At 47.2% G+C, this 27,523-nt stretch overlaps 1 protein-coding gene across 1 annotated transcript in view; it reads right to left on the reverse strand.

The window, feature by feature from the left end:
* LOC135200496 (afadin- and alpha-actinin-binding protein B-like) overlaps positions 1-27,523 on the reverse strand; it is a 137,067-nt gene that overhangs the window by 68,669 nt on the left and 40,875 nt on the right. Inside the window, 2 exon segments of the mRNA XM_064229146.1 lie at positions 20,319-20,437; positions 20,439-20,482. Of these exon segments, the coding sequence (XP_064085216.1) occupies positions 20,319-20,437; positions 20,439-20,482 (163 nt within the window).

A 27,523-nucleotide genomic window follows, 5' to 3' on the forward strand; every position in this document is an offset into this window, starting at 1 on the left:
GGGTTGCGCCGAAAGGAGACGCTCTTGATTCGAGCCCTGAGCGCTTTCCAGAGAATTTTCCTTCGAGTAGTAAGAAGGCTAGAAGACCGTCTCCAGCGCCTCAAGACCCGACTAAGCTCTTCCTGCTTAATCTACAGGAACAACTATCCTCCCTGGTAGGCGCACTAAATACGGATTTGTCTCGAAGGAAAAGACTCCTCCCTTCAGTGCAAAAGATCGAAGTTTTCTTCTCCTGTAGAAGAGAAGTTTCTCATTCTAGCAGGCGCTCGTCACCTGAGAGACTCTCCTCCGTTCTCCCTTTAAGCGATCCTCTCCTATGTATAGAAAGAAAGTTCCCTTCCCAGCGGTAGCCGCTCGCAGAGCAAACGATCAGCTACGTCGTTTAAGAGAGGTCAGGAGTCGGACTCCTCTACTGAGGACCAGGTTAGGCGTCAAGAGCCTAAGAAACAGGATGTTTTCAAACGCCAGGAGTCGACAGAGCCTAGTAGGCGCCAAGAATATAGTAGGCGTATAGAGCCTACCAGAACGCCAGGAGTCTAGTGAGAGGCGTCAAGAGCTTAACAAGGAGTCAAGACAGGCGCCAGGAGTCAAGCAGGCGCCAGGAGTCAAGCAGGCGCCAAGGAGTCGAGCAGGCGCCAGGAGTCAAGCAAGGCGCCAGGAGTCAGCAGGCGTCAGGAGTCAAGAAGAGGGAATCCAGGAGTCGAGCAGGCGCCAGGAACCTTGTAGGAGCTTAGGTCGGAGTAAGACTCCTTCGCACTTTATGAGCTCTTCTGAGAGTAGGAGCCCTTCACCTGGTAGAAAACAGGTTACTGAGAGGAGATCTCATGCCTTTACGAGCTCTCTTGCGCCTTGTAGTAGCAAGAATATGTCGCACGGGCGACGATCATCTTCTCTTGAGAGAAGTCCCTCCTACTACTAAGAACCGCTCTCTCTCCGAAGGGATCTCCTACAGCCGGAGACTTAGCAGAAGTCTCGGATGAGGAATTACCAGTGGATTTGGTAGTCTCTGACTATAAGAGATTGTCTTTGTTGTTGCTGAAGGAGTTCGGGGATAAGCTTCAACCAGCGGATCCGCCCTCTCCAGGATCTTTGTTGTCAAGCACGAAGTCTCCAAAAAACATCCTCATCGTGAAAATGCGTCCTACTCTTAGCATGAAGAAAGCATTCAAGGGCTTTTGGAGAGTGGCTTAAAACTAAAAGAGAAGTGGGCAAAATGACAATTTGTCGGAAATTGCATTTTTCCTAACTATACAAACCTGAGGTCCTTTAACAATAGGAAGTAGCTAGCGGCAGCTGGAACGGTCGTAAGCTTCGAACAAGGGGAGAACGGTAGTTAACTGCTTGTCCGATCGTCGCGCGGCGGTAAACAAATCACTTTTGCTTTTGGCCCATGCAAAATACGCAGAGTGAGGGGTGGCATGAGGAGGGACTACATGTAAAGGACCTCAGGTTTGTATAGTTAGGAAAAAATGCAATTTCCGACAAATTGTCATTTGTTCCGATACGTAATACAAACCATCGGTCCTTTAACAATAGGAAGACTCACTTCTTGGTGGGAGGAATCTGAGTCTTTTAGATGAACAGACTGGTGTTCGTCCATCCCTGGAATGCCTCCCTGGTCGTAAGAGCGAGGGAGGGATCCAAGCCCTCTGTCCGATTGATCGGGGTGTGCACCGCAGGATCAATGGTCAGACCTCTGGGCCGAGTACTAAGAAGAGAGGCAAGCGTATCTCTTCGTACCAGCATTGTAGAACTTTTTCCTGTACATGAGCAAATGTAAAGTAATGGGTTTGTCTCATGTCAGCATCCACTTCCTCCCCCTTGTTGGAGAAAGTGGTGGATATACACTCCTATCTCTAGTTAAAGAGATAGGATGGAGCTCGGTTGAGTAGCTTACCTGCATCTGACTCCCTTCCAGCGTGGTAACGACCGTATCCCTCTGCCCACAGGTAGAGGTAGAGAAAGATGGTGAAGAGAAGCCAGTCACTCTCTCATTCGCACATTCATTCTCCCAGTCATACCAGGAATCGATGCTGTTCTGCCTGCTCGGGTGCTGGGTAAGCTTACACAACGTGTTGAGCAGCCACCACAGGTCCCAAGGAAAAAGTATCCAAGGACTTGTGGGGCAATATCCCGAAGGTAGAAGGACGTGAAGGTGGTCTGGTTGGCCCAGACACCTGCCTTCAGGACCTGCGCCACGGAAGTTCTTACGGAACGCTAAGGAGGGTCCGATACCTCTGACTTCGTGGGCTCTCGGTCGGAGCGTACGGATGTCGTCGCTACCATCAGCCTCGTACGCTCTCCTGATCACCTCACGCAGCCAGAAAGAAAGCGTGTTTCTTGGAAACTTCTTCTTGGTAACCCCAGTGCTAACGAAGAGGCGTCGACACTCAGGCCTGAGGTGTCGAGTTCTCTTCAGATAGCGCCGTAGCGCCCTCACAGGACAAAGCAGCATCTCATCCGCATCGTTATCGGTGAAGTCCAGAAGGGAGGGGATTGTGAAAGACTCGAACCTGTCATCAGGGATCGACGGATTCTGAGTCTTGGCTACGAAGTTCGGGACGAAATCGAGCGTTACAGATCCCCAGCCTCTGGTGTGTTTAACATCATAGGAAAGACCATGTAGTTCCCCTACTCTCTTCGTTCGCCATGCCAGGGCCAGCAAGAAGAGGGTCTTGAGGGTCAGATCCCTGTCTGACGACTCTCGGAGTGGCTCGAAGGGTCTTCGAGTCAAACTCCTAAGGACGAGAGTCACATCCCACGCAGGGGGCCTGAGTTCCCTGGGTGGGCAAGACCTTTCGAAGCTCCTCATTAGCAGGAAATCTCGAACGAGTTCGAGATGTCCAGTCCCCTCAGTTTTAGGACGAGCGCCAGTGGCTGCTCTATATCCTTTAACTGTGGGTACTGAGAGGAGCTTTCTCTCGGCGAAGAAACACGAGGAAATCCGCTACCTGCTGAAGAGTGGCTCTGAGAGGAGACAGACCCTGTCTACGACCACCAACCACAGAAGACGGCCCACTTCCCCTGGTACACAGCTGCAGAGGACTGTCGGACGAGTCCAGCCATCTCTGTTGCTGCGCTACGAGAAAAGCCTCTCGTTCGCAAGAGATGGTGGATAACAGCCAGCCGTGAAGTTGAAGGGACTGGACTGCTTGGTGGTACCGTTCTACGTGTGGCTGGGCTAGAAGGTTGTGCCAATTGGGTAGCTCTCTCGGTGCGTCCGCAAGAAGAGCCAGCAGGTCCGGATACCAAACGGCTTGAGGCCGTTTGGGAGCCACCAGGATCATTCTGAGATTGGGAGTGACCAGCGCTCGACTGATCACTTTCCGAATCAGACAGAAGGGAGGAAAGGCGTAGGCGAAGAGGTTGTCCCAGGGGTGTTGGAGAGCGTCCTCTGCAGCTCGCCCATGGGTCCGGCACGGCTGAAAAGAAAACCTGAAGTTTTCTGTTGTGCCGGGTGGCGAACAGGTCTACGACCGGTCGCCCCCACAGGTTGAAGAGCCTTTCCGCCACGTCCTGGTGTAGAGACCATTCGGTCCCTATCACCTGATCCCGACGGCTGAGCTTGTCCGCTACTACATTCCTCTTGCCTGGAATGTAGCGTGCTGACAGCTCTATCGAGTGAGCCGTGGCCCACTCGTGCACCTGCACCGTCAACTGATGGAGCGAAGAGACACTAGCCCCCCCTGCTTGTTGACATATGCCACTACTGTGGTGTTGTCGCACATCAACACCACTGAGTGTCCCACCAAGCGGTCCTGAAATTCTCGGAGAGCGTTGAACGCCGCCTTGAGTTCCAGGACATTGATGTGAAGGTGCTTTTCGTTATGGTCCCACACACCTGCAGTCAGCAACTCCTCCAGGTGTGCGCCCCATCCCTCGGTCGATGCGTCTGAGAACAGAAGCATCTCCGGGGGGGGAGTGCGTATGGGCACTCCTCTTAAGAGGTTCTTGTCGTCGAGCCACCAGGCTAGGTCCTGCCTCACCTTGTCCGTGAGAGCCACGGGAAAGTAAGGAGGATCCTTGGCCTGGGACCAACTCTCCCTTAGCCTCCACTGGAGAGACCGCAGGTGAAGATGCCCGTGAGGGACTAACTTCTCGAGTGACGACAGATGGCCGATCACGACTTGCCATTGCTGTGCTGCCTGTTCCTGCCGAGACAGGAACCGGCCGGCTGCCTCCCTGAATTTGCTGATACGCAAGTCTGCGGGAAAGACCTGCCCTGCTACCGTGTCTATCAGCATACCCAGGTACTTCATCTTCTGCTTGGTTCGAGATCGGACTTCTCGTAGTTTATCACGATCCCCAGATCGCGACAAAACTTGAGGAGTCGATCTCTGTCCTGTAGCAACTGCGAGCGGGAGCTCGCCAGGACTAGCCAATCGTCGAGATACCTCAGAAGACGTATCCCGTGCGAATGGGCCCCAAGCTGACACCAGAGTGAACACTCGCGTGAACACCTGTGGGGCGGTTGAGAGACCGAAACAAAGTGCCCTGAATTGGTACACCGTCCCGTCGAAGATGAAGCGGAGGTACTTTCTGGAGGACTGATGGATGGGTATTTGAAAATACGCGTCCTTCAAGTCCACTGAAAGCATGAAATCGTTCCCCCTGATCGAGTCGAGCACCGAGCGTGCCGACTCCATCGTGAACCGCGTCGTGCGAACGAAGCGATTCAGGGGAGAGAGGTCTATCACCGGACGCCAGCCCCCCGATGCCCTGCCTCCACTAGGAAGAGGCGGCTGTAAAAGCCCGGTGACTGGTCCTCCACGATTTCTACAGCTCGTTTCGCCAGCATGGTCTTGATCTCCTGTCGAAGAGCGTTGTCCTTTGCTGATCCCCGGACATAGGTCTGTAGATGGACCGGTTTGGAGATGAGGGGGGGGCCGAGACTCGAAGGTAGTAGATATCCCTCCCGCAAGGACGTCTACTATCCAGTTCTCGGCGCCGTAGCGCTGCCAGTCGCCCAATGGCTCGCCAGGCACCCCCCCACTTCCGGCAGCAGGTGAGGGGGTCAACGCCGTCCCTAGCGTTTCCCTCCTCGTTTCGACTTCTTCCCACCACCTCCTCGGGGAAAGGAGGGTTGGGAGGAGGGCTGATTTACGGCCTCCTCTAGCAGAAGTCGAAACAGCAGGAGTCTTCGCACGGGGCTTGGACGGTGCAACCGTCTTCGCCGCCGGTTTTGGAAGCGCTAGCCAAGCTCTTTTGGCTTGGCCGCAGTCGCTCGAGATTGCCCAGTAACCTTCGAGACTGCCTGGTGAACTAAGCGGTCACTGTCGTCAGTGCGCCGCCTCTCCACCGCAGCGTCCATCCATCTCTCGGGCCGGGAAAGAGAGCTGGGGAACTCCTAATGTGTCCATTACGCAGCCCGAGTGCCCGCCTCACGCCCGGCCCCCTTGGTCAATCGGTAAGGACTGCTTCCCTACGTCGAAGAACCAAGTTGGCCCACAGGTTAGCAGTCTGATGGGCGAGGTAAGAGATCGCTCTTCCTCCAGACTGGCACAGTCTCCTGAAAGAAGCGTCGTCTTCGAGAGCAGAACTCCCGGAGCCGGCCGCTACTTTGGATATTGTGAGGGACCACAAATCCAACCAAGAGACTGCCTGGAACGCTGCCATAGCGGTAGATTCCAGGGCAAGTGCCTCCTGCTGCGAGAACCAGAGGTTCTCCGACAGGAGCTGCTGCAGGGACACACCTGGAGTCAGCCTCGCTAACTCCCGGGTTAACCTGTTTTAGCAGTATCGGGTCTTCCGGAAGGCACGTAGAATCGCCTCTGACGCTGTAGAGGGGGAGGAGCAGCTTAGAAGACCGTCCGGATTTCCAGCGAATCCTCCCGTGCCTGAGACAGATTCTCAACTTGATCCAGGACTGAGTCTGCAAGCTCTGATCGCGGTAACCCCCACCATCATTTTGGGTTCCCTCTTGGGACCCCAAAATGATTCGAGCCGGGACATGGGCTCTGCCGGTGGTAGCGGCGATCCTTCCCGCAAGGTCATTATGCTGACGAATCAGCTTAATGACTCTGCAAAGTTCCTCTGTATCTCGGGAGTTACTGCGTCTTGTGGAGTAGGACCGTCCAGTCCCTCCAGCAAGAACAGGTCCCGCGATACTCCTCCTTCAGAAGGAGGAACAGCGGCAGACCCCTGACGGTCGCCTCCAACTACTTGCGCGTATGTTCTGGGTCGGTCCTAAAACCGTGCCTGAGTCATACGGCGTCATAGCGGGGTCACGAGCGGCGCACCTCTCGTGATCACTCCTCGGTACCTCGCTCTCCCGGTATAGCCCGAGGATGGTTGAAGTACGGGAGAGGGCAGACCTGACGCTCCCCCCACCCCCCTCGCTCACTGGCAGGACCAGCGTGCGTGAGGGCTGCTGCTGATCGTCAAACCCGCGGTGGCGATCGAGCAGCAGGCCTAGCCTTGCCGCTCGCCTGGGGCGAGAGGCTCGGCTGAGAACGTCGAGACCGATCTCTAGCGTCAGGCGAGCTGTTGCTGGTCACCGTCTCCGCCCGGTCCCTATGGGAGCGGCGGTCAGGTGACCTGCTAGGCTCTCTGTCGCGGCGAGACCGGCCAGCGTCCTCTCGGCGCGTCGAGCCGCTGGTACCAAGCCGTGGCTGGTACCGACAGCCGCGGGGACCCCTTCCTCGCCTCAACCCGTGGCTGGTCAGTGACCGTCACGTCAACCCGAGCAGCCAGTTGATCGCTGCGAGAGCGTCCACTGGCCTGGCGAGAGTCGTGCGCTTACACGACTCTCGCCAGTCTTCTGCTCCGTGCCGCTGTCTTGACGGCGAGCGAGCTCGGACGTCAAGACTTTGGCTGGACGGTCTCCCGTGGGAAGAGCATGCCACTCGGTACTTCTCGCGAACGAGAAGCGGCCGAGACGGAACCTGGTTTAGCGGCAGAACAACCGCTAACAGGTGAGGACGTACCAGCCGAGGCTGGTACACCTCTGGTCCCCATCGTCTTCTTCTTTGCAGAGAAGAGACGGGCCCCGTTCCCGAAGGAACAGGAGGACCCATCAGAAGAGCTCCCGACTCGCCTGTGGCGAGCCCGGGCCCTTAGAAGATCCCGAAGGAGTCTTCTTAGGGGGGAGGAGGCAGCCTTCTTCTTCTCGGCTTGGTGTTTAGCCTTAGAAGTCGAAGGGGAAGAGGAGGCACCAGACGACGAAGAAGACGACGACGACATCTTCCTCTTCTTCTACGCCAGGCTCCGCAGGACAGACGTCAGGTCTTCCATCCAGGAGGGAGCCGGGGCAGTTGCCGAAGCAACAGGGCCCGACTGCACCTGTCCGGAAAGACCTGAGACTGTGACAGCACCACCAACAGCAGGAACAACAGGAACAGGTCCAGGAACAGCAGGAACAGCATGCACGTTTATTCTGAAAGGAATGAGGCGAGCACGGGACAGCAGCAGGGACAGCAACAGGTACGGCAGGCACGGCAGGTACCGCAGGAGAGCCAGGCGTCCTGTCGGCAGCTACCGTCATTCTCGGCACTGGCGGCAGGTCCAGGGGGGTACTCTTGGGGCAGCGGAAGTCCGGGGTCGGCAACACAAAGAACCCAGGTGGCGGTGGCACCGTCCTCTTTGGTACGGCAGCAATCGGTTTTTGTATTGCAGCCGTGGGTGTCACCGTCATTACATGTGGTGTATACACCAAGTGCGGTGGCATATCATAAGCTGGTGTAGATATTGTGGTGGTGGTAGTGGTTACCGTACCATGAGTGACCACTGCCGACCCCGCCAACCGCTGAATCAACCCCTGTATACTAGGCACTCCCTGCAGTCCCAGCGACTCCCACACCTGTCCCAGGTCGTCCTTCGCTGATGGCACACCTGCGGAAGCAACAGTCGGGTTAGTCAGAGGGGTTTCCTCGCGCCTGGGGGGAGAAGAACCCCACCCAGAGCGGACGGAAGACCCCGAGTACAACTGGACGTCCGGGTAGCGGGCGCCCTCCTCCACACTCGACGGATCGAGAGAGGAGAAGGACTCCCCGCTACCCCCACCCCCCCCCCCCCGCAGGGGAAGGCGCGAAACGTGGGGGCTGGCCGGGGGGCAGGAAAGAAGACGAAGTGTCCGTTACCAAAGGAGTCACTGGACTTTCCGATGACTTCTTTGGCAGCCTAAGTCTCTTCCTGCCCTCGTACAGCACCCACTGCGCCTCGGACCAATTCATACATGTTACACATGGCTCGGTGCGGGAGCATTCTCGCCCCCGACACCGAGTACAAACCTCGTGTGGATCCACATCCACAAATGATCTGAATCCGCCGCATTTACGCCCCTCCAGCCCGGGACACACTCTACGGGCGACTGGGGGCGCGGCGAAATCTCCATTTCTTGATCACTCATCATAATATGAAAAAAAGAAATGTAAAGTACTTACAAGCATACACTCTCAAACACACTAGGAAACAAAAAGAGGGCTGATACTCAAAGCAAACGACAAAGCGGGCAGAGCGATGACGAGCACGTCCTAGTCCTCAACAAGGGTAGAAAAACGGCCCGAAAGCAAAAGGGATTTGTTTACCTCCCAGTCGCGCGGCGCGCGACTGATCGGACAAGCAGTTAACTACCGTTCTCCCTTGTTCGAAGCTTACGACCGTTTCCAGCTGCCGCTAGCTACTTCCCTATTGTTAAAGGACCGATGGTTTGTATTACGTATCGGAACAAACTGTTTTTTCATGCCCTCCTTCAACGTTGACGGGTAAACCTGGAAGATGGTACGATACCCAGGAGCCTATGGGCTTAGGTCTGCCTTCATCCGCAGATGCAGATTACGCTTCCTTAGTCGAGTCTTCAAGGAGGCGCGCTCTACTCTCAGCAAAAGCGACGTGGGGGATGTGTGAACTTGATCATCTCCTAAAGGGCCTCTTCAGGACACTCGAAGTATTTAATTTTATGGACTGGGCTCTGGGAGCCCTTGCGAAGAGAGCCCAAGATCCCGAATTTGTCAGTATGGAGGAACTCTCGAGTGTATTATCTTGTCTAGACAGAGTGGTTATGGACGGTTCGGTGGAAGTGGCTGCTCTTTTTGGATCCGAAGTATTAAAAAAGAGATCAGTATACGGTTCCTTCCTGTCTAAGTCAGTCTCCCCTCTGCAGAGGTCGGCATTGCTATATTCTCCTCTTTCTAACCACCTTTTCCCACAGGACATGGTGAGGGATATAGCTAAATCCTTAGCTGGTAAGGCTACGCAGGATTTACTGACACAGTCAGCAAAGAGGTTCAAGCCTGCTCTTCCCTTTCAAAGAAGGAGAAAGCACCTCTTCAGCAGCCCTTTCGAGGAGCCTCTTCCTCCTCAAGAACCCCTTTTAGAGGTAGGAGACCGGACACCAGAGAAGACCTTCCAGGAGACCTGCGGAAAGGCAAAATGAAGAAGAACGCCTCCCCCAGATAGCTGTAGGCGCCAGACTTTCGAACTTTGCCAGTCTGGGCGCAGAGAGGAGGGGCGGACAACTGGACCCTCTCTATCCTCGAGAGAGGATACCTCATCCCCTTCAGGGAATATCCTCCCTTAACAGAAACTCCAAGGGAGTCAACAGCGAGATACAAAGATCCTGTCAAGAGTCTAGCAGAAGAGGGCAATAGAACCGGTTCAAGATCTCCATTCACCAGATTTCTACACCGCCTATTCCTGGTACCCAAAGCCTCGGGCGGGTGGAGGCCGGTTTTTGGACGTAAGTGCGCTGAACTTCTTTGTGATCAAGAAGTTTTCAATGGAGACTTCTTCCTCTGTGCTTTCTGCTCTTCGTCCAGGGATTGGATGGTATCCCTGGACCTTCAAGATGCATATTTCAATGTGCCAATTCATCGCATCAAGGAAATACCTCAGGTTCATGTCACAGGGAAGAGTCTTCCAATTTCGAGCGCTTTGCTTCGGACTGTCGACGGCCCCTCAAGTCTTCACGGGCGTCCTAAGGAATGTGGCGCATTGGCAACATTTGAAAGGAATCAGGATTCGATGTATCTGGACGACGGGCTAATACGAGCAAAGTCGAAAGATCAGTGTCTGGAGGACCTTTCGGTAACACTAAAGATGACAGAGTCACTGGGACTCCTAGTCAACCTCGAGAAGTCCCAGCTGGATCCCAGCAGAACATAGTTTATCTGGGGATTCAGATGGATTCTCGGGGTTTTCTAGCGTCTCCATCAACAGAGAGAATAGAACGCTGCCTTGCAAAGGTGTCAGTGTTTCTAGGGAAAGAACATTGCTCCGCGAGGGAATGGATGAGTTTCTTTGCTGGGACCATATCCTTGTTGGAGCAGTTCGTTTCCTTAGGGAGACTGCACCTAATACCCCTTCAGTATTATCTGAAGGAGAATTGGGATCAGAGTTCCCAGGACCTCGAAGTATCGTTCAGAATCACGGACAAGATCAAACAAGATCTTCGTGTGGCTAGACCCGGAGAAACTCGGTCAAGGAGTATCCTTACACATAAAGAGCCCTCTCCGAGCGTTGTTTGCAGACGCGTCGGATGTAGGATGGGGAGCAACGTTGGGTTCGGAAGAAGTGTCAGGCACCTGGGAAGGAGCTCAGGTGTCCTGGCACATAAACAAAAAGGAGCTGAAAGCCATTCACTTAGCTCTCTTACACTTTCAAAAAGCAGATCTCAGGATCGATCATTCAGGTAAATTCCGACAACACGACAGCTCTAGCGTATATCAGAAAGCAAGGGGGAACCCAATCATTCTCCCTTTACGAGACAGCGAGGGAGTTGTTGCTTTGGGCTCAGAAGGAGATCTCTCTGCTAACGAGATTTATACAGGGGGAGAGAAATGTTCGAGCAGATCTGCTAAGCAGAAAAAACCAAGTCCTCCCCACCTAGTGGTCACTCAACCCTCTAAGTGTGCGAGCAGTTATGGGGGTTATGGGGAAGGCCGAACATAGACTTGTTCGCAACCAACTGGAACAAAAGGTTGGAGAATTATTGCTCCCCGATTGCAGATCCAAGAGCAATAGCGTAGACTCCTCCTCATGGATTGGAAGGGACTAGACGGGATACGCTTTTCCACCCTTCAAACTAGTAGGGGAAGTAATAAGGAAGTTCGCCTCCTCAGAAGGAGCGAAACTAACGTTGATCGCCCCCTTTTGGCCAGCCCTAGATTGGGTGACAGAGTTACTGGAGTGGATGGTGGATCTTCCCAGATCGCTCCCACTAAGGAGCGATCTTCTCAAACAGCCCCACTTCGACAGGTATCACAAAAACCTCCCGCTCTAAAGTCTGACTGCCTTCAGACTATCGAAGGACTCGTTAGAGCGAGGGGGTTTTCTCGAGAAGCTTCAAGAGCAATCGCAAGAGCCAGAGACCCTCCACGTTACGAGTATACCAGTCGAAGTGGGAGGTGTTTAGAAGATGGTGCAAGGCGCATGAGGTATCCTCTTCCAGTACCTCCATAACCGACATTGCAAATTTTCTTCTTTACCTTAGAAGAAAGTGTGGCCTAGTAGTCTCTACGATCAAGGGGTACAGAAGTATCTGGCCTCGGTTTTCAGGCATAGGGGCCTGGATGTGCCGGACAATAAGGACCTACATGATCTTATTAGGTCTTTCGAGACCTCAAAAAGCCAGAAAGCAAAAAATCCCAGCTGGAACTTGGATATAGTCCTTCACTATCTGATGTCGGATAAATTCGTACCTGCCAATAAGTCTTCCTTTAGAGATTTGACAAGGAAGTCTCTGTTCCTGTTCGCCCTAGCTACGGCAAAAGGGTAAGTGAACTTCAAGCGTTAGAAGGCACAGTGGGTTTTTAAGGAGGAGGCTGCAATTTGCTCTTTCAAGCCTCTCTTCTTAGCCAAGAACAAAAAACCCATCAAACCATGGCCTAGAAGCTTTGAAAGTGAAAGCACTTTCCTCTCTTACGGGAGAAGAACAGAGAAAGACCTTATGTCCCGTAAGAGCTCTAAAAATTTTATTTACAAAGAAAGTCTCTTTTGGGAGGTACGCAAGAAAGTCTGTGGTGTTCGGTCAAGGATCCGATAAGACCTATTTCAAAAAAATACCCTACGTTTTTCATTAAAGACGTCATTAAGGAAGCGCATCTTAAATGTGGAGAGGAACAGTTTAGGCTCCTCAGAGTGAAAGCACACGAAGTGAGGGCCATAGCAACCTCAATGGCCTTTCATAAAACGTGGTCCCTTCAAGCCCTAATAGAGTCCACGTATTGGAAGTGTAATTCGGTGTTCGCTTCTCACTATCTAAGAGATGTGAGAGTTACTTATGAGAAGTGCTTTTCACTGGGAGCGTACGTTTCCGCGGATTTAGTGCTGGGAGGAGGAGCTGAGGTTAATCCTAATTAGTTTAGTTAATTTAATTTTTAGCATTATGGTGTTTGGTTTTTATGGTTATTGGAAGAGGGTATAGGATAACCCCTTTCAATTCCTAGATTTAACATGGTTAGGAGGTCAGGTGGTGGTCGGATTAACTTGTGGTCTCCTCGTTGTGCATTATGTAAAACCTAAAGCTCTGTCATGTAAGAGGGCTAGCCCCCATTGATAAGATACAGGTCAGGCTCTGCCATGTAAGCGGGTAAGCCCCCAGTGACATGATCCAGAAGGGCTATTCGGTTATAGGTAGTTACCTCGCTGAAGCTCTTCAGGCATGCAGACTAAATGACAGTAATCATGAAGTCTTTCTGCCCAGACAGGTAAGAACCAGGATTGATATCCTACAACAATTGTTTGTTTCCCGTTATTAAAATTTTTATTTTTAAATTTTTTGTATGTATTTAGCTGTCTCTTACCCTCCACCAAGGGTGTCAATCAGCTAAGTATATATCTGCCGGGTAAGTTGAATGTATAAAAATGATATTGTTAAGATACAATGAAGTTTTATACATACTTACCTGGCAGATATATACGATTAAGGGCCCACCCACCCAGCCTCCCCTCAGGAATGGTTCCGGATACGCCACCCAGCGGCGGGGAATGGTAGATCACCTGACCTACCTGTAGCGTGTGCCGCGAGTTTTGAATTCTGTCGGGACGACAGAGTCTATAGCTAAGTATATATCTGCCAGGTAAGTATGTATAAAACTTCATTGTATCTTAACAATATCATACTTCTTTTATTTTGTGCACTCACATGACTTACATAATATAAAAACAATATTAGGAAAGGAAAACAGCATAAATTTTCACAGGAATACATTTTACAGCTATCACAATGGAAAAATAAAACATTCTCTAATTATATTAGTTATTATCTTAACAAGAATGAGAAATGATATTGTAATGATACAATTAAGTTTGTTCATACTTACCTGGCGATATATATATAGCTGTATTTTTTCCGAATCCGACAGAAATTTAAACACTTACGACACACGCAGTGGGAGTCGGTGGTTAGTACCCATTCCCCGCCGCTGGGAGGCGGGTATCAGGAATCATTCCCATTTTCTATTCATAATTTTTATTTCCACTGTCTCCTGAGGGGAGGTGGGTGGGTACTTGATTATTATATATCTGCCAGGTATATAAAAAAAGTATGAACAACTTAATTGTATCATTACAATATCATTTTGTTCATGAAACTTACCTGTCAGATATATATATAGCTGAATCCCAACTTTGGTGGTGGGAGTAGACAGAATAGAAGATTTTAGGAAACATATATATGCAGATAATTGATATCTTGATTCCTTACCTGTTAGCATAGCTGACTTCGTGGTTACTGCCGCATAAGTCCTGCTTGTGCTACTAGAGTTGCCAGCAAGGTAGAGACCTATAAAGCTGGTGCACTCCAGATGATCTGTCAACAGGGGCGAGACCACGACGTGACTAGACCATTGACCATACAAATGAGGGCAACGAAGTAAAACCAAACCACCTGGCGTAGCCTACCAAAAGTATCCCACATAGACTAAGCTAATGGAAGGGAGATCCGCCGCAGGCGGTCAACCCCACAACCATAACACAAGTTAAAAAAACTCCCCCCCTAAACCATTAAAGGATAGGATGAGCGCTACCTCCTGCCCCCAAAACAGTGTCTGCAGCGACGTAATGGTCCGAGCGAGTAACAATTTTCGTATGTTGCTTTCACCTCCCGCAGGTAGTGTGAAGCGAACACCGAATTGCTTTCGCCAATAAGTGGATATATCTTTGATTGCCATATTCTTGTGAAAAGCCACCGAAGTAGCAATAGCCCTCAACTCGTGGGCTTTCACTTTCAGAAGCTCCATGTCACTTTCACTACACTTTTCATGGGCTTCCTTAACCGTACTTCTTAAGAAGAACGCCAGTGCATTCTTCGACATCGGAAGATCTGGTTTTTTCACAGAGCACCACAAGTTCTCCGAAGAACCTCTGCATGCTCTGGTTCTCTGCAAATAAAATCTTGAGAGCCCTGACAGGACACAGGACTCTCTCAGCTTCAGGTCCCACTAGCTCCGACAACCCTTTGATCTCGAACGTCCTCGGCCAAGGGTTGGAAGGGTTCCTCGTTCTTTGCTAAGAACGTAGGACTTAAGGAACAAACTGCACTATGATCCTTGAACCCAATATGCTTGCTTATGATTTGAATTTCGCTAACCCTCTTCGCCGTCGCCAGAGCGGTTAGGAAAATGGTCTTCTTAGTAAGATTCCTAAGCGAGCGGGCTAAATGGAGCGGTTCAAATTGACTCGACATGAGAAACTCAGTACACATCTAAGTTCCACGATGGTACTTTAGGTTGGAGAACTTTCACAGTCTCAATGATCTAATGAGATCATGAATGTCTCTATCATTTGCTAGTCGAGTCCTCTATGTCTGAAGACCACAGAAAGCACGCTTCTGTAGCCTTTAATCGTGGGAACGGCTAGTTTCGCTTCTTTCCTAAGGTGAAGAAGGAAATCTGCTATCTGGCTCACAGAGGTTGAGGTGGAGGAATGCCCTTTCCTTCTGCACCAACTTCTAAAGACAGCCCACTTTGATTGGTAAACTGCGATTGAGGAGGGCCTCCTTGCGGTGGCAATCGCCGTTGCCACAGGTCTTGAAAAACCCCTCGCTCTGGCCAACTTCTTGATAGTCTGAACCGCAGTCAGACTCAGAGCGGGGAGGTTTTGTGGTACCTCTCGAAGTGGGGCTGTCTGAGTAGATCTTTCCTTAGGGCAGAGTCCTTGAAAGTCTACTAGGAAGGACATCACCTCCGTGAACCAGTCGACCGCTGGCCAGAAGGGGGGCGATGAGGGTCATTCTCGCTCCTTCTGATGCAGCGAACTTCCTCATTACTTCCCCGAGGATTTTGAATGGGGGAAAAGCGTAAATGTCTAGTCCCGACCAATTCCACAGTAGGGCGTCTACTGCCACTGCTCCCCGGGTCCAGAACTGGGGAGCAATACAGCGGAGTCTCTTCGTTCGGGAAGTTGCGAAAACGTCCACATGGAGGACGTCCCCACAGCTTCCATAGCGCCTGGCATACTTCCTGATGAAGGGTCCATTCCGTCGGCAGAAGCTGTCCTTGCCGACTGAGAAGGTCCGCTCGCACGTTTCCACGCCTGACACAAATCTTGTCAGAATCGTGACGTTTTGCGACTTCGCCCAAATCAGGATATTCCTCGCGATGACGAACAGAGGAGAGTGAGTTCCCCCCTGTTTCCTGAGGTATGCAAGGCGTGGTGTTGTCCGAGTTTATCTGAACCACTTTGTTGGAGACTTCCTCTTCGAAGAACCTTAGAGCAAGGTAAACCGCTGAAAGTTCTTTTAGATTTGATGTGCCAGGACACCTGTTCCCTCTCCAGGTGCCTGACACTTCTCTCCCTCCCAGTGTTGCTCCCAACCCGTGGAGGACGCGTCGGAGAACAACACTAGGTCGGGGTTCCGAAGCTTGAGCGAAAGTCCTTCCGCAAGCTTCTTTGGATCCAACCACCATTTGAGGTGCTTTTTCACTTCTTCCGTCAAAAACAAGACCTCTTCTAGATCCTGTTTGCGTGGACCAATTGCTTGAGAGGAAGAACTGAAGTGGTCGGAGGTGCAACCTTCCCAAGAAACAAACTTCTCCAGTGAGGAAATGGTCCCCCAGCAGACTCATCCATTCCCTCACCGAGCATGTTTCCTTCCCTAGAAAGGCCGACACTTTGTCCAGGCATTGAAGTTGTCGCCCCTGGGGACGGACGCCCGAAAAGCCACTGAGTCCATCTGAATCCCCAGATAGACTAAGGATTGAGAAGGAGTCAGATGCGACTTTTTCGAGATTCACCAGAAGTCCCAGGGACCCTCGCTAACGACAGAGTCGTGTGAAGGTCCTTCAGACACCGGTCCTTGCGATGAGGCTTGAATAAGGCCAGTCGTCTAGGTAGAGAGAGATCCTTATTCCGCAAGATGGAGCCACCTCGCAACGTTCTTCATAGAACGGTGAATACCGATCGGCGCCGTGCTGAGTACCGAAGCAGAGTGCCCTGAATTGGAAATCTTCCCTTTCAGGACAAAACCGCAGGTTTTATTTCCTTGATCGGGGATGGATGGTGGGGGACGTGAAAGTATGCGTCCTGAAGGTCTAAAGAGACCATCCAATCCCCCGGTCTTAAGGCTGCAAGCACGGATTGAGGTGTCTCCATCTTGAACTTCTGCTTGGTAACGAAGCGATTTAGACTGCTGACATCCAGAACGGGGCGCCACCCCCCTGACTGCTTCGCACTAGGAACAGACGGTTGTAAAACCCCGGAGAACTCCGGTCGAAGACCTGTTCCACTGCTTGCTTCTCGATCATTTGATCTAGTAGATCTGAAGCACTTTCTGCTTTTCTCCCTGATACGAAGGAGACAAATCCTTTGGTGTCGAAGACAGCGGGGGTAACATCAGGAAGGAATTCTGTACCCCTTCTTGACGATGTCCAGAGACCAAGCGTCGGCACCTCTCTCTTCCCTTCCCAAGCTTTCGCGAAATGTAGAAGCCTGGCTCCTACCGGTGGCTGAAGGACTTCCCTCTCACTTCTTGCTCTTGGAAGGAGCGGGAGTCTTGCCTCTGAAAGAGCCTCTTCCTCGAGGGCTGGCTTCGAGGAAGAAGCGGATCGAAAGGGCTTCGTTTTCTTCAAAGCAGAGGACCCAGAAGACGAAGAAGTAGTAGGCTTCCTAGAAGACTGTGCCAGAAGGTCTTGGGTTGCTTTCTCCTGGAGACTGGCAGCTATGTCCTTTACCATAGACTGGGGGAAGAGATGTTCTGGAGAAAGGAGCGAAAAGAAGATCCGCTTTTTGCGCTGGTGAGACCGACTTCGCAGTAAAATTGCAAAAAGTGCTCTTTTCCTTAAGCAGTCCCGTGCTGAAATGAGCAGCCAATTCCTCAGAACCATCCCTGACGGCCTTGTCCATGCAAGACAATACACTGGACAGCTCCCCCAGACTGATGGAATCGAACTCCTGGACCTGGCATCCAATACTCCAAGGCACCAGTCAGAAAATTAAAGACCTCTAGTGTCCTGAAGAGGCCTTTAAGGTGAAAGTCTAACTCACTATGCTTGCCAAGAGACCTTAGAGGAAGACAGAAAAGATCTTCTGGCGGCGTCTACAATACTACCAAAGTCTCCTTGAGCTGAGGCTGGAAGCTTAACTCCGACGTTTTCTTCCCATCCCGTCTCATACCACATACCAGCTTTGCCACCAAGTCTTGAAGGTGGTAAGCGAAAGAAGTCTTGCCTGAAGCTTTCCTCTTTTCATACCAATCATGGACCTTTCTAAAAGCTTGCTTCGTAGAAAGCGACTTCTTCATTCTCACAAAGCCCGAGATCTTAGTAGCTTTGGATGACGAAAACTGAGAGGGAGGAGTACGTGGAGCTTCAGGTTGGAAAGTGTCTGCAAAGACTGACTGTAGCAAACGAGGTCAAAACCTTTGTAGTCCGTCGAAACTGGAGCCAACTGCTGTTCTTCGTCACTTCGACGAAAGCGTCACTAATTTTCCTCTTCGACACTGGAGAAGTCCGGAGGAAGTAAAGAAGAGTCACGAGCTTTCTCAAAAGAGAAAGAGCAGCGAACAGGAAGAGTTCCCCGCTTCCGCTTCCGCTTGCGGAAGTGGAAAACTGACGTCAGTAGGCGCGCGCTTGGCGTCCGAAGGCCAATCTACTGGCGCCGACTGAAGCGCGCTCGACCGCAACAGGTGTACACCTGGCGTCCACTGGTGCTCGCTGAGCGTCCACTGGTGCGCGCCGAGCGTCCACTGGTGCGCGCCGAGCGTCCACTAAAACGCGCTGAGCGTCCACTGGCGCTCGCGAAACTTGCACCGAGTCACGCTCGGCGTCCACTAAAGCGCGTTTGACTTTCACAGAAGCGCGCTCGGCATCTAAAGAAACGCGCTTTCTTATCAACAAGTTTCGTAGCAGCGGAAAAAAACAAACCGCTTCACGAGAGCGAGAAACGAATTTCTCGCCTCCTCTAGAAAGTTGCTGGGGAGCAGAACAAACTCTAGAGGGAGACTCAAACGGAGAGAGAGACGAGCGAGGAGAGGGAGAGGGAGAACGCCTCGACCTCTTCACAGGAAGATTGTCATCCTTCTTACGGCGACGTGGAACAGTCTCTCTCGAAGAAAAAACATCTCGAAGTTGCTGCTGAAGAGACTGGAGAATCTTGCTTGTAGGTGAAGCCTCCTTTTCTGGGGAGGGGCTGATCCTGTGAGCAGGCGAGTGGCGAGGGGGGACGCCCTTCTTGCTACTCCCAGGAACCGCCACGTTCACGCACCTTAGAGCGACTGCGGCGCTCGAAAGAAACATCTAGGAAAGACTCCGCCTCCGAATAATCCTTACGCTTCTTCTGCGGAGGAAAAGCAGCAAACGCACTATCAGGCGACGAGCAAAGTTCCGGAGAACAACTTGGACGTGAAGCGTCCCGAACGCGAGCCGTCCTTTTCAGCGGACGTGATGCGGTATGAGAGCTCCACCCCTTGCGCGGGGGAGAAGCTTCAGAAGAAGAAAAGCACTCCTTGAGAGACGTGCACGCGCACCGCTCCTTGGCAGTCTGGGTAGGTTTCGTCAGAAGCTGCCCGAAGGCACGCCAGATCGTGGGGTTCCTCGTAACCCTCCTTCGACTTTCGACATGTCTCTCCCCGTAATCTGGGGAGTCAAGCAGAGGTCTAGGTCTAGAGGCGGAATGAGGCCGATCTGACGCACCCGTCCACTACATAAGGGGCACTTTCACTGCACTTCTCTTCACTTTTGCTCTCCAGAGCTAACACTTTTGATTCTAAGTTACGAATCGATTCAAGAATTAGCGATAAAGTATTACCGTTCTACCGACACTGTTTCAGGGGCCGGAGGCAACACTACAGGGGTAGGAGCATAATCTACAGAAGGAGGGTTAGCAGGAGAATAATTTAAATCTTGCCTACCTGAAACACTCCTGGAGGAAGACCTCCTTAACCTATCTCGCTCAAGTTTCTTAAGATAGGTTTCATACGCCTTCCATTCCGACTCTGTTAATCTTTCACACTCCTTACAACGACTTTCAAACGTACATTCATTCCCCCTGCAAACTTTACAAACAGAATGTGGGTCTACTGAAGCTTTCAGTAGCCTACCTCTACATTCGGACATAGAACAAAATCTAGCGCTAGCAGAACTAGACCCTGACATCTTGATCAAAGAAAAATCAATACAAATTCAAATCAATCCAAAGTCAATGTGTGCCAAGCCACCGATCCAATTCAGATACCAAAGAAAAACAAAAGGGATACTCAAGTAGCTAGTAAGTTTCCAAAATCTGGACGGAGGTGCTGCAAACAGGTGTTTTCAGCACCGGCGACAGAAAAATTATGAATAGAAAATGGGAATGATTCCTGATACCCGCCTCCCAGCGGTCGGGAATGGGTACTAACCACCTGACTCCCACTGGCGTGTGTCGTAAGTGTTTAAATTTCTGTCGGATTCGGAAAATACAGCTATATATATATCTGACAGGTAAGTTTCATGAACAAAACTAATATTCAGAAGATTATGAAAAATGCAAAAGATATTCCAGACCTCCTTATAACGTAAGCTTGCCATAGTGTACTACTCTAGTTGGACTTGTTTGGATCCTAAGTACGGATCAAAAAAAAAACAGGCTGAATGTTGTTAAGGGGACTTACACTGTTCACTCTCCAGCATTCAACCATGCATTCAAGATCTAGTAGCTAAGAAGCAGTGTCAAGTATCTCACTAATTCATTCCCAAAAGAATAAAAACTCTCCTTAACTTCTTTTTTTTCCATTTTCCTTTAATCTGCAAGGGAATTTTACTTATACTAAGATGCAAGGGGGCCATGGTGGAAGGACCACCTCTTAAAGAGGGTGTGATAATAGAGAGCTTGAGAACCACTGTTCTAATATGAAGATTGCTTAACTAACTTTTTGCTCCTTTACTTTAAAAGTAGTACTTACTTTTATTCTCGATTAACTGCTGTGATGACTTTCATATATTCTTCTAAGGTTTGTTGTACTTGTTCTCTAACAGCAGGAAACTCAAGCATGAATACAGGGTTCTCCAGAGAATCAGAACTGTAACATTGATGAGTTAATATCTCCATCAAAATTCAAGCAGTTATCATTCTGGAAAAATTTTTAAAATGTGATATATATTCATAACTTACTAATGTCCAGAAACCTAATATACAAGGTCCCTGTTCAAAAATAATATATATATATAATATAATATATCTATATATATATATATATATATATATATATATATATAGATATGAATAACTTGATCACGAAGTATATAAAACGTGATGCTATGTATAAATAAAGGTTTTTTGCCACGAAGGAAAAAAATGAAAAAAAGCGAGATAGCCAAGTACTTTCGGTCCTGTTTGGACCCTTTGCCTCTAGTAAAGGGTCCGAACAGGACCGAAAGTACTTGGCTATCTCGCTTTTTCAATTTTTTCCTTCGTGGCAAAAAACCTTTATATATATATATATATATATTATATATATATATATATATATATATATATATATATATATACATATACGAACAGAACCGACGACAGGACAGACAGGACAGACGACAGACAGGGCAGACAGACAGACAGACAGACAGACAGAACAGACAGACTTATATAGTAATAATACATACATACATACATACAACATACATACAACATACATACCATACAATACATACCTACATACATACATACATACATATATAATATATATGAATAATCATCACATCGAAACCGTGATTCATTTATATATTCATTGAGCTACAAATTTCATTTAATATCTAAATTCACTCTACTTCGGAATGATATATTTTCATTATATTTGTACCGTATATGTGTAATTTTTTTTTTAGTTGATAACAATTTCGCCCCCACATGGGATCGAACCACTGTCCAAGTGGACGGGGACGAAATCAGGACCCAGTGACGCTATCAAGTCAGCTAACAGAGACGCTATAAGTTCATAGCGATTCTGACCTTTACAAATCACCCCTCGAACTCGGTGTATTCGTAATTAGAATCGATATGAAACCCCCCGTCTACCATGTTAGCCAATTTGAGCGTTTGAAACACGCAGCCTTATTATGAATAATCATCACATCGAACCGTGATTCATTTATATATCATTGAGCTACAAATTTCCTTCCTAATTCTAAATTCAATATTCAACTACTTCGGAATTGATATAGTTTCATATATGTACCGAAGGGGAATTTTTTTAGTTGATAACAATTTCGCCCCCACAGGTGGGATCGAACCACTGTCCAAGTGGACGGGGACGAAATCAGGACCCAGTGACGCTATTCAAGTCAGCTAACAGAGACCGCTAATAAGTTCATATCGATTCTGACCTTCAAATCACCCTCGAACTCGGTGTATTCGTAATTAGAATCGATATGAAAAACCCCGTCTACCATGTTAGCCAATTTGAGCGTTTGAAACACGTAGCCTTATTATGAATAATCATCATATCGAACCGTGATCATTTATATATCATTGAGCTACAAATTTCCTTTAATATCTAAATTCACTCTACTTCGGAATTGATATTTGTCATATATGTTACCGTAGGGGAATTTTTTTAGTTGATAACATTTCGCCCCACCTGGGATCGAACCACTGTCCAAGTGGACGGGGACGAAATCAGGACCCAGTGACGCTATCAAGTCAGCTAACAGAGACGCTATAAGTTCATATCGATTCTGACCTTACAAATCACCTCGAACTCGGTGTATTCGTAATTAGAATCGATATGTAAACCCCGTCTACATGTTAGCCAATTTGAGCGTTTGAAAAACACGTAGCCTTATTATGAATAATCATCACATCGAACCGTGATTCATTTATATATCATTGAGCTACAAATTTCCTTTAATATCTAAATTCACTCTACTTCGGGAATTGATATAATTTTCATATATGTACCGAAGGGGTTTTTATTTTTTTAGTTGATAAACAATTTCGCCCCCACATGGGATCGAACCACTGTCCAAGTGGACGGGGGACGAAATCAGGACCCAGTGACCGTATCAAGTCAGCAACAGAGAACGCTATAAGTTCATATCGATTCTGCCTTACAAATCACCCTCGAACTCGGTGTATTCGTAATTAGAATCGATATGAAACCCCGTCTACCAGTTTTTAGCCAATTTGAGCGTTTGAAACACGTAGCCATATTATGAATAATCATCACATCGAACCGTGATTCATTTATATATCATTGAGCTACAAATTTCCTTTAATATCTAAATTCACTCTACTTCGGAATTGATCTATATTTTAGATGTACCGAAGGGGAATTTTTTAGTTGATAACAATTTCGCCCCCACATTGGATCGAACCACTGTCCAAGTGGACGGGGACGAAATCAGGACCAGTGACGCTATCAAGTCAGCTAAACAGAGACGCTATAAGTTCATATCGTTCTGACCCTTACAAATCACCCTCGCACTCGGTGTATTCGTAATTAGAATCGATATGAAACCCCGTCTACCATGTTAGCCAATTTGAGCGTTTGAAACACGTAGCCTTATTATGAATAATCATCACATCGAACCGTGATTCATTTATATATCATTGAAGCTACAAATTTCCTTTAAATATCTAAAGTTCACTCTACTTCGGAATTGATATATTTTCATATGTACCGAAGGGGAATTTTTTTAGTTGATAACAATTTCGCCCCCACATGGGATCGAACCACTGTCCAAGTGGACGGGGACGAAATCAGGACCCAGTGACGCTATCAAGTCAGCTAACAGAGACGCTATAAGTTCATATCGATTCTGACCTTACAAATCACCCTCGAACTCGGTGTATTCGTAATTAGAATCGATATGAAACCCCGTCTACCATGTTAGCCATTTGAGCGTTTGAAACACGTAGCCTTATTATGAATAATCATCACATCGAACCGTGATCATTTATATATCATTGAGCTACAAATTTCCTTAATATCTAAATTCACTCTACTTCGGAATTGATATATTTTCATATGTACCGAAGGGGAATTTTTTTTAGTTGATAACAATTTTGCCCCCACATGGATCGAACCACTGTCCAAGTGGACGGGGAAACGAAACAAATCAGGACCCAGTGACGCTATCAAGTCAGCTAACAGAGACGCTATAAGTTCATATCGATTCTGACCTTACAAATCACCCTCGAACTCGGTGTATTCGTAATTAGAATCGATATGAAACCCCGTCTACCTGTTAGCCATTTGAGCGTTTGAAACACTAGCCTTATTATGAATAATCATCACATCGAACCGTGATTTCATTTATATATCATTGAGCTACACAAATTTTCCTTTAATATCTAAATTCACTCTACTTCGGAATTGATATATTTTCATATATGTACCGAAGGGAATTTTTTTTAGTTGATAACAATTTCGCCCCCACATGGGACAGTGGTTCGATCCCATGTGGGGGCGAAATTGTTATCAACTAAAAAAAATATTCCCCTTCGGTACATATATGAAAATATATCAATTCACCGAAGTAGAGTGAATTTAGATATTAAAGGAAATTCTTTGTAGCTCAATGAATATATAAATGAAATTATCACGGAAATTTGGTAAAGCCAAATTTGATATTTTATAAATGATTCACGAATGCCGATGGTGATTGATTCATCAATAAGGCTACGTGTTTCAACGCTCAAATTGGCTAACATTGGTAGACGGGGTTTCATACGATTCTAATTACGAATACACCGAGTTGGGGCTAAAGAGGGTGATTTGTAATGGTCAGAATCGATATGAACTTATAGCGTCTCTGTTAGCTGACTTGATAGCGTCACTGGGTCCTGATTTCGTCCCCGTCCACTTGGACAGTGGTTCGATCCCATGTGGGGGCGAAATTGTTATCAACTAAAAAAAATTCCCCTTCGTACATATATGATATATCAATTCCGAAGTAGAGTGAATTTAGATATTAAAGGAAATTTGTAGCTCAATGATATATAAATGAATCACGGTTCGATGTGATGATTATTCATAATAAGGCTACGTGTTTCAAACGCTCAAATTGGCTAACATGGTAGACGGGGTTTCATTATCCGAATTCCTAATTACGGAATTACCCACCGAAAAGTTCGGGGTTTTTCAATTATTCCGATTCTAATACGGTTTCATATCCGATTCTAATTTACGGAATACAACGAGTCCGAGGGTTTGAGTTTTGAAGGTCAGAATCGATATGAACTTATAGCGTCTCTGTTAGCTGACTTGATAGCGTCACTGGGTCCTGGATTTCGTCCCCGTCCACTTGGACAGTGGCTTCGATCCCGGATGTGTGAAATTTGATTGATGCATTCAAATAAAAAAAATTCCCCTTTGCGGTTACATATATGAAAATATATCAAGTTCCGAAGTAGAGTGAATTTAGATATTAAAGGAAATTTGTAGCTCAATGATATATAACAAAATGAATCACGGTTGCGATGTGAATGATTATTCATAATAAAGGGGGGGGGGAATGGCTACGTGTTTCAAACGCTCAATTGGCTAACATGGTAGACGGGGTTCATATCGATTCTAATTACGAATACACCGAGTTCGAGGGTGATTTGTAAGGTCAATCGAATGACTTATGCTCTATTAGCTGACTTGATAGCGCACCGGGTCTGATTTAGTCCCCGTCCACTGGACAGTGGTTGATCCCATGCGGGGGGAAAAATTGTTATCAACTATTCTTCGGTACATATATGAAAAATATATCATTTCGAAGTAGAGTGAAGTTTTAGATATTAAAGGAAATTTGAGCTCAATGATATATGGAAATCGACACGTTCGATGTGATGATTGTCTATAGGCTACGTGTTCAAAACGCCCCTCAAATTGGTAACATAGACGGGGTTTCATATCGATTCTAATTCGAATACACCGAGTCATTGATTTGTAAGGTCAGAATCGAATATGAACTTATAGTCTGTTAGTGACTTGATAGCGTCACTGGGTCCTGAATTTGCCCCGTCCACTGGACAGTGGTTCGACCCATGTGGGGGCGAAATGTTATCAACTAAAAAAATTCCCCTCGGTTCATATATGAAAAATACAATTCCAAGTAGTGAATTTAGATATTCTAAAGGAAATTTGTAGCTCAACGATATATAAATGAATCACGGTTCGATTGATATTATCAAATAAGGTACGTTTCAAACGCTCAAATGGCTAACATGGAGACGGGGTTTCATATCGATTCTAATTTACGAATACACGAGTTCGAGGGTGATTTGTAAGGTCAGAATCGATATGAACTTATAGCGTCTCTGTTAGCTGACTTGATAGCGTCACTGGGTCCTGATTTCGTCCCCGTCCACTTGGACAGTGGTTCGATCCCATGTGGGGCGAATTGTTATCAACTAAAAAAAAAAAAATTCCCCTTCGGTACATATATGAAAATATATCAATTCCGAAGTAGAGTGAATTTAGATATTAAAGGAAATTTGTAGCTCAATGATATATATAATATATATATAAATCCAGCTGTACCTGGCTATGCATTTGCTGTGGCTCAGTATGGTTAAAAAATGGAAAAGAAAGAAAAGACCAAAGCTTCTTTCTCTTATTCTCTTCAACCATCACTCTCTCTTTCCTGCTTTCTTCTCACTAATACCAACTCTCTCTCTCCTCCCAAACAATCGCTCTTCTCTCTGTCTGTGTCTCTCTCACTCACTTTTTCCATCTTACTCTTACCTAACACCCCCTCTACTCTCTCTCTCTCTCTCTCTCCAACAATCACTGTCTCTTTCCATCTTTCTTCTCACTAATACCAACTCTCCCCCCCCAAAACACCTGCTCTTCTCTGTCTCTCTCTCTCTCTAACCCTCCCTGGCTTTTTTTTCCTCTTTTTTTTCTCACTATCACCCAGTCTAGTCTCTCTCACTTCCTCTACCTCTCATTCTCTCTCTGTCAACCCCCTTCTCAAACTCCATCCTCTTTGATGTCATTGATGTTTACCCTATAGTATTCTTTTCCAAATGAGAAGTCATATGCAGAAATTATGTATGATAAATTCGTAAAGTAACTAAGTCTACGGGCAGAACTAGCTCTGTTTCAGGGAATCCCTAATCCCACCCGTCACCTCCACCCCCTTTGGAGGGGGGGAGGTAGGATGAAACCCCATTGTAAAAACGCACGTATTTGAATGCAATGTTGTGTCAAAATTTCAAAGCAATTGTAGAAGAACTTACAGAGATTTAAGATTTTGAACAAACAAACATTTACATATATATATATATATATATATATATATATATATATATATATATATATATATATATATATATATATATATATATATATTATATATATATATTATATATAGTATATATATATATATATATATATATATATATATATATATATATATATATATATAATAAAGATCCTACTGTAATAAATACAGTAGTAAAGAATGGAAATAGCACTGTAAATGAAAAGAATTACAGTGAAAGGAAGTGTATATGTAATGACAATTATACTGTAATATAAAACCAAATCAAATTTTCAGTTATCGAGGATTTGCTCTTGCTATGTAATTATTCTATACCACTGTAAAATTGTTTTTGTCAGTAGAACATACTAGCATAAGAGACAAAATTTCATGGGAACAATCTTACACAAGGCATTATTTCACTCTGACCAATGATAGAAATAACCAGATTACCTGAAAGAAATTATTATTCAGGATATGCAAACCACCTACAAAACAAGCAAAAAGGCCTAGACGTGACAACAAGCTTCAACAGAATATAATGCCCATAAAAAACAGAAAAATGGAGAAAAATGGGAAAAATTATATACATGAAAAGATTGACATGAACATAGCAAAAAGTGAAACTGCAAATACTACTGCCTATGGAAGAAGCACTGCAAAAGCACAGGTACCAAATGACAAAAAGCTATGCAGCAGTCTTTTTCTTTTTTTGTTTTAAGAGCATCATACCTGAAGTGAACAAAAGGGATAGTAGTAACACTGGTGACATCGCTGAAATGCTGCACCAATGCTGTAGAAATGAAAATGGAAGAGTAACAAACAAGTGAAAGACTAATTTAACACAAATCATGGGATCCTACTTAGTTATCAGATCTTAACAAGCACTCAGCTGTTAACAATTACATTGACCATGATGT

Source organism: Macrobrachium nipponense, chromosome 27, assembly GCF_015104395.2.
Source record: "Macrobrachium nipponense isolate FS-2020 chromosome 27, ASM1510439v2, whole genome shotgun sequence".
In the NCBI taxonomy this organism is placed as follows: domain Eukaryota; kingdom Metazoa; phylum Arthropoda; class Malacostraca; order Decapoda; family Palaemonidae; genus Macrobrachium; species Macrobrachium nipponense.